The 7,846-nt window shown below is 54.2% G+C and overlaps 1 protein-coding gene across 1 annotated transcript in view; it reads right to left on the reverse strand.

The window, feature by feature from the left end:
* The window catches only part of CUNH1orf35 (chromosome unknown C1orf35 homolog), a 15,203-nt gene that overhangs the window by 291 nt on the left and 7,066 nt on the right, over positions 1-7,846 (reverse strand). The window contains exons 5-9 of the mRNA XM_018558633.1: positions 5,900-5,979; positions 3,845-3,917; positions 3,301-3,380; positions 3,020-3,121; positions 5-97 (exon numbers count right to left, since the gene is read on the reverse strand). Of these exons, the coding sequence (XP_018414135.1) occupies positions 5-97; positions 3,020-3,121; positions 3,301-3,380; positions 3,845-3,917; positions 5,900-5,979 (428 nt within the window). The remainder of the gene's footprint in view (positions 1-4; positions 98-3,019; positions 3,122-3,300; positions 3,381-3,844; positions 3,918-5,899; positions 5,980-7,846) is intronic.

A 7,846-nucleotide genomic window follows, 5' to 3' on the forward strand; every position in this document is an offset into this window, starting at 1 on the left:
CCGCGTCCTGGGCGAGTCCCGGGCGTCTGATGAATGGCCGTCAGCCCCGCAGGCTCCAGGGTGACGGGACGATGATGGATTGCCCGCTCTTCTCCGCCTGACAATAGAAGGGGACAGGGGGGGGCTGTCAGTGACGGAACAACACGGCCTTTGTCGGGCCGGAGGGGAACACAACAAACAAAATCACCATGGCTTCGGAGGGAGGCTTGGGGGAGAGAGGGTAAAAGTGCAGCCATGTAGGGGGCGGCCGCAGCCACGGGGGTGACCATGGACTCCTGAGGTTCCAGTGAGGAAAAGGTCCTACAATGCTAAATCCGTACTTAAAATATTCAGGAGTGCTAAAGCAGACGTTACCGGCCTTTGCCGCCTGCCGTATCCCATGGCAACCAGACTTAAAGGAGATGTAAACCCGAAAAAAAAAGCTTGACAACAAATGGTTTTCCAAAATAAAAACAAAACATTTCTTATATCACACGGCACGAAAATTCAATGTCACTTTATTTTAGAGTTTACATCAAATCAGATCTTATAAAAGGGTCAGTTGCTTAGGAACTGAGATTTTTGGACTGTGCCGAGTTCCCGGGTCTGTACACCCGCTGTGCCCATTATGAGGAGCTCCCACCATCCCTGAGCTGAGTTCCCGGGTCTGTACACCCGCTGTGCCCATTATGAGGAGCTCCCACCATCCCTGAGCTGAGTTCCCGGGTCTGTACACCCGCTGTGCCCATTATGAGGAGCTCCCACCATCCCTGAGCTGAGTTCCCGGGTCTGTACACCCGCTGTGCCCATTATGAGGAGCTCCCACCATCCCTGAGCTGAGTTCCCGGGTCTGTACACCCGCTGTGCCCATTATGAGGAGCTCCCACCATCCCTGAGCTGAGTTCCCGGGTCTGTACACCCGCTGTGCCCATTATGAGGAGCTCCCACCATCCCTGAGCTGAGTTCCCGGGTCTGTACACCCGCTGTGCCCATTATGAGGAGCTCCCACCATCCCTGAGCTGAGTTCCCGGGTCTGTACACCCGCTGTGCCCATTATGAGGAGCTCCCACCATCCCTGAGCTGAGTTCCCGGGTCTGTACACCCGCTGTGCCCATTATGAGGAGCTCCCACCATCCCTGAGCTGAGTTCCCGGGTCTGTACACCCGCTGTGCCCATTATGAGGAGCTCCCACCATCCCTGAGCTGAGTTCCCGGGTCTGTACACCCGCTGTGCCCATTATGAGGAGCTCCCACCATCCCTGAGCTGAGTTCCCGGGTCTGTACACCCGCTGTGCCCATTATGAGGAGCTCCCACCATCCCTGAGCTGAGTTCCCGGGTCTGTACACCCGCTGTGCCCATTATGAGGAGCTCCCACCATCCCTGAGCTGAGTTCCCGGGTCTGTACACCCGCTGTGCCCATTATGAGGAGCTCCCACCATCCCTGAGCTGAGTTCCCGGGTCTGTACACCCGCTGTGCCCATTATGAGGAGCTCCCACCATCCCTGAGCTGAGTTCCCGGGTCTGTACACCCGCTGTGCCCATTATGAGGAGCTCCCACCATCCCTGAGCTGAGTTCCCGGGTCTGTACACCCGCTGTGCCCATTATGAGGAGCTCCCACCATCCCTGAGCTGAGTTCCCGGGTCTGTACACCCGCTGTGCCCATTATGAGGAGCTCCCACCATCCCTGAGCTGAGTTCCCGGGTCTGTACACCCGCTGTGCCCATTATGAGGAGCTCCCACCATCCCTGAGCTGAGTTCCCGGGTCTGTACACCCGCTGTGCCCATTATGAGGAGCTCCCACCATCCCTGAGCTGAGTTCCCGGGTCTGTACACCCGCTGTGCCCATTATGAGGAGCTCCCACCATCCCTGAGCTGAGTTCCCGGGTCTGTACACCCGCTGTGCCCATTATGAGGAGCTCCCACCATCCCTGAGCTGAGTTCCCGGGTCTGTACACCCGCTGTGCCCATTATGAGGAGCTCCCACCATCCCTGAGCTGAGTTCCCGGGTCTGTACACCCGCTGTGCCCATTATGAGGAGCTCCCACCATCCCTGAGCTGAGTTCCCGGGTCTGTACACCCGCTGTGCCCATTATGAGGAGCTCCCACCATCCCTGAGCTGAGTTCCCGGGTCTGTACACCCGCTGTGCCCATTATGAGGGGATCCCACCATCTCTGAGCTGAGTTCCTGGGTCTGTTCCCATGTCTGCTCATACTTCAATCTGGATAATATTTCTCAATAAACAAGTATGCACTTATATGTGATAAGCAAGGTGCAATGGATCAGGTTGGCAGCCAGATAAGTAGCATTTCATGAGGAGAGGTCAGCGATGACATCCTCCATCTCTCCGTTAGTGGAGCCTCTTTGCTGGCAGGAAGTGACAATGTATACACTGTGTATAGTGATTCCTATATTTGGGCTGTACAAGAGCTCCCTCTAGTGGTCAGTACCATAATATCGGGTGACTTCGGGTAATGCGCAGGAAACGAGCGGCTTTTATCCTTCAATAAAACGCACAACAGGAAGAGCAGCAGACTAGAGAGTAACTGCAGGGGGTGCAGCACAGACTAGGGTAAGGCCACCGGTACTGGACATGATACTAGGGTGTAACCCCAAGGGGTGCTGATCAGACTAGAGTGTAACGCCAGTGAGTGTAAAAGCAGACTAGTGTGTCCCTGAAGAGGGTGCTGAGCAGACCGGGGTATAACCACAGGGGGTGTAGGGCAGACTAGGGTGGTAGGGCCGGGGGTATAGGGCAGACTAGGGTAGTAGGGCAGGGGGTATAGGGCAGACTAGGGCAGGGGGTATAAGGCAGACTAGGGCAGGGGGTATAGGGCAGACTAGGGTAGGGGGTATAGGGCAGACTAGGGTAGGGGGTATAGGGCAGACTAGGGTAGTAGGGCAGGGGGTATAGGGCAGACTAGGGTGGTAGGGCAGGGGGTATAGGGCAGACTAGGGTAGTAGGGCAGGGGGTATAGGGCAGACTAGGGCAGGGGGTGTAGGGCAGACTAGGGTGGTAGGGCAGGGGGTGTAGATCTCACCTGTCCTCCTCCTCTGATGATGATGAAGAATCGGCTCTTCGGTGTTTTTCCTTCTTCTGTTTCTTCTTCTTCTTCTTTTTCTCTTTTTTGGCCTTTTTCCTGCTCGCTGACCTGAAACACATGACACAGCGATGACCAGAGGGAGGGGCCGGAAATGGAACGTCAGGCCGGCCGGCGGACCCGTCACCGCCCTCTCTCTGATCTCAGCATTGCGTAGCAGAGGGAGGGACAATCAGGGAATGAAGGGACCGCAGCGACCGCCATGCCGGGGGTACAATCACCTGGACGCTTTGTCCTCCTCTCCTCCTTCCGCTTTCCTCTTGTCGCTCGGCGCTTCCGGGCGCTCTCCGCCTTTTTGGTGCTGCGAGGAATAACCAGAAATCAATACGTAGGCTGATCTTCGGCGTCACATTTCCATCACGTTGTACGGAATGAAAGCAAGCATACGTTATACACTGAGTGGCCGGATGATTATGACCCCCCCTCCCCCCATCAGTACTTCGCTGGCCCGCCTCGTGACTCCACGAGATGGTGAAAGGTGATGTGAGGAATCTGACACGGCGCTGTCGCCCTTCTGTTGTCTTGTACCAGTCTTGCCCCTCCCCCGTTCTGCCCTAACATTGACTAGTCGCTGACGGCCACAATTCGCACGTTCAGTCTTAGATTTTCCGCTGACAGTCCGGTCTTTAAACACTTTAACAATGAGCTGCTCTTGAACATTTAATGAATTCTGCTGTTTTGCTGATACTCGCTCCATGGCTCCGAGCGCCAAAAATCATCCCGAGGCGTCGTCTCCCATGGCGACAGGAAATATAAAAGACTTACAGTGAAGATGGAGAAACCCATTTTAGTGGCCTCCTTGTCCTCCTTGGAAAGCGTTGTGCGCGCAGAGGAAACGCTGCAGGGACACAAGTGACATAGAACAGGGTGCGGTCATTAAAGAGAACCTGTCACCAGAACCATTCAGTTCAACAACAAAAATGTTCCTATAACATCATAAAAGCATTTAAAGGAGAACTACGAGGTGGGTGCTTTTCACTCACCTCATAGTTCTAGCCGACCTGTGACAATGAGACTGTCACAGGTCGGCTCAGTAGATCAGGAAGTGAGTGAACACATACCGCCGCTCGCTCACTTCTTGATCTATCCCTGCAGAGAGCCAAGACTGTCACTCACGGCTCCCTGCAGGGATTCCCCCCCTCCAGCGCTGACTGGCGGGACAGACGGGGGAGGGAGTGGGCACAGCTGCCTCTAGATAGGCAGAGCCAGCTGTCAGTCACGCAGCTGGGCGGATCTCGACATCGATGTCGGGATCCGCTTCAGGTGCGGCGGCTCAGTATAGCGCGAGCAGCAGCTCCCTAAATACTGAGCTTAGGGTGACGGGAGGACGCTAGTTTGTGTCCTCCCGTTACCCTAAGGAGAACTATGGGGAAAAGCCCTGACCCCATAGTTCTCCTTTAACAAACGTTATGCAGATTATTTACCTGTAAAAACCTCCCCTGTTTACACATCCAACAGCACTGAGGCTTCTGCTGGGGGAGCCGCCATCTTGGATATGATGTCAGCAGACTCAGAGCTGTCACTCCTAGCGCAGCGTTGTCGGTTCTCATGCAAAGCAGCCGTTCAGAATATGCTGCCCGGCGCCGAGTGTCAGCTTGAGGTGAGGTGGGGTGGGCTGAGGTTATGGCCGCGAGGGAGCTCCATACATACGTGCATTGCTTACAGCTCCCTCACGTGTCCTGTAGAGGAGCCTGAACCGGAGTGACATCACATTCTGGCTCTCCAGAAGCTGGACAAGCAATGCACATATGGATGGAGCTCCGTCACAGCACAGCAGCCCACACCGGACCCTAGGCTGAGGGTCCACTCCAGTTCTCATAAGGAAGAGAGACTTTCTGGTGCGGGAGTTGTGTTGCATGGCCATTCATGTAAATGGTACACCAAACGCACCTCCCAACCGCAGTTCGTACGCCCGCGCCGGAACGCGCTGTACCCTAATGCCGTGTGTTCCATTGCAGTGCAGACATTGCAGATTTGGGTCGTGACTTAATGACCGAGGACACATATAGGTCCTGAGGTTACACAGGTTGAGAACCATTGCTCTATAGCATTGCCCTTCACACCTCCCCTGACAGATACATAAAAGGTTATTAGGGAGGGGAGGAGTAGAGGAGCTGGTCCAGCACAGATATAAGCTACTCCTGGAAGAGATCAGGCAGTGACCTGCAAAGGGGGAGGAGCTGTGCTAGGGAACTGACTTTCCCTGGAGTCCACAGATTTGATAGCAGAAGCACATTGCAAGTGAATAAAAAATAATTAACAGAAAGAAAAAAAAAACACTGCGAGTATAACTTAAAAACACTCGCTCTTTCTGCGCTTATTTTATTATTAGGATTGTGCTGTAGCCGACACATGACTCCTCCAGTCCCATTCTTCTCCTTCCTGTGTAATGGCATTGGGCAGGGAGCAGCAGCGACGCAGGCACTACATGTCCCAGAAGTCTGTGCGGTTCAAGCGACTGTGGGCTTGGCCGCTATTTTGGCCAATAGTAATGATCGCCATCTGCCGTGGCGGCATCATTACGTCATCCCTGCAGTCCTAAAAACTACGGGGAGGGGGGGGGCTTACGATGTCAAGAAGCGGGTGCCGAGGGTCGCGGTCATGCAACTGGAAGTTCCCACAAAGCTATTGGCGGAGGAGAATACACAAAGGTGCCCGGCATGCAGAACATGGGGCTGTAATGTGCAGGGGGGAAAAAAAGAAGGGGAGTCGGGAGCCCCTCTGCAGCAAAGATCAATAATTGGGGTTCTTCTTTACCGGTTTAGTTTTTGTTAAATATACGGCTGGGATAGAACTCCTGCACCGCATCCAATCCCTTACCTGCTCCCCAGCCCGCCAACACGGTCCACGCTCCGCTCATCCTTCTCCGGACCTTCCCGCTTGCAGGCTTCAGCAAACTCCTGATGAGAGAGTAGAGTCAGTTCTTATATCTGGAGTAAAGAACACATTTAGGGGCGGAGTTATAAATCTTCCACCCAGCGCGGCTCACGCGATGGAACTACCCCCACAGGATGCAGCTAAGGAGAATAGGACTTTCCTATGCTCCCCGGCTCCATCTAGTGCCATGCAATCAGCATTCGCCCCGGTATATGCTGGGTGAAAGGTTTAGAAAACAACCCCTTAGCCCTCGTTCACGCAATGCAGGTGCGTTTAGGGATTCCTGCGTCAGGAACTTGCAATTTCCTGCAGCAGGAATCCCAAAATCTGCTGTAGACAAGCGGCAGCTGTGACCCGTTCAAGTTAATGATCGGGTGACAGTGGCAGAAATTGAAAGCGGCAGATTTGGTATTCTTGCGCAATCTCTGCGTCCAGGGATAGTGACTGATCGCATCGCATATGATTACGTGCAGTGTGACAGCGATTTCAAATCATCATTATTCGTTAAAGGAGAACTAATACGGGGGGAGGGGGGGGTGCTTTTCACTCACCTCATAGTTCTAGCCGACCTGTGACAATGAGACTGTCACAGGTCGGCTCAGTAGATCGGGAGGTGAGAGAACACATACCGGCGTTCGCTCACCTCTCGATCCTGTCACGGCTCTCTGCCGTGACAGGGGGAGGGGCTGGATTCCCCCCGCTCCGATCCGCCAGCGCTGACTGGCGGAACCGACTGGGGAGGGGGAGGGTACAGCTGGCTCTGCCTCTAGATAGGCAGAGCCAGTTGTCACTCATGCAGCTGGGCGGATCCAGACAGAATTGTTGGGATCCGCTTCAGCTGCGGCGTCTCAGTATACCGCGAGCAGTAGCTCCCTATATACACTAAGCTTGGGGTGACGGGAGGACGCTAGTTTGTGTCCTCCCGTTACCCTAAGGAGAACTATGGGGAAAAGCCCTGACCCCATAGTTCTCCTTTGAACGGGTGACCCCCGCCACTTGTAAATGGCAGATTTGGGATTCCTGCTGCAGGAAAACCTAAACGCGCTCACATTGTAGGCGAGTGTTTTTTTGTTTTAAGCCCGTGGAGCATGCTTACGAAACACCCAAAATGTGAACAAAAAAAGTGCATGTGAACACACAAAAAAGTGCACGGAAGGGGTGCTATCTAAAGGGTCCATCTCCCGAAGAGACAGGGCCCATCCGTGACCCCCCGGGGGTCAAGGCACTCGTGTCCACCTGGCCGAAACCAGGCAGACCCATTCCTCATGGCCAGCCGAAGCCGACCACCGAGTACTAGAAGCCCGCCAACACGGTCCACGCTCCGCTCATCCTTCTCCGGACCTTCCCGCTTGCAGGCTTCAGCAAACTCCTGATGAGAGAGTAGAGTCAGTTCTTATATCTGGAGTAAAGAACACATTTAGGGGCGGAGTTATAAATCTTCCACCCAGCGCGGCTCACGCGATGGAACTACCCCCACAGGATGCAGCTAAGGAGAATAGGACTTTCCTATGCTCCCCGGCTCCATCTAGTGCCATGCAATCAGCATTCGCCCCGGTATATGCTGGGTGAAAGGTTTAGAAAACAACCCCTTAGCCCTCGTTCACGCAATGCAGGTGCGTTTAGGGATTCCTGCGTCAGGAACTTGCAATTTCCTGCAGCAGGAATCCCAAAATCTGCTGTAGACAAGCGGCAGCTGTGACCCGTTCAAGTTAATGATCGGGTGACAGTGGCAGAAATTGAAAGCGGCAGATTTGGTATTCTTGCGCAATCTCTGCGTCCAGGGATAGTGACTGATCGCATCGCATATGATTACGTGCAGTGTGACAGCGATTTCAAATCATCATTATTCGTTAAAGGAGAACTAATACGGGGGGAGGGGGGGGTGCTTTT

The sequence above is a fragment of the Nanorana parkeri genome, unplaced genomic scaffold (genome assembly GCF_000935625.1).
Source record: "Nanorana parkeri isolate BGI_ZX_2015 unplaced genomic scaffold, ASM93562v1 scaffold351, whole genome shotgun sequence".
Lineage (NCBI taxonomy): Eukaryota > Metazoa > Chordata > Amphibia > Anura > Dicroglossidae > Nanorana > Nanorana parkeri.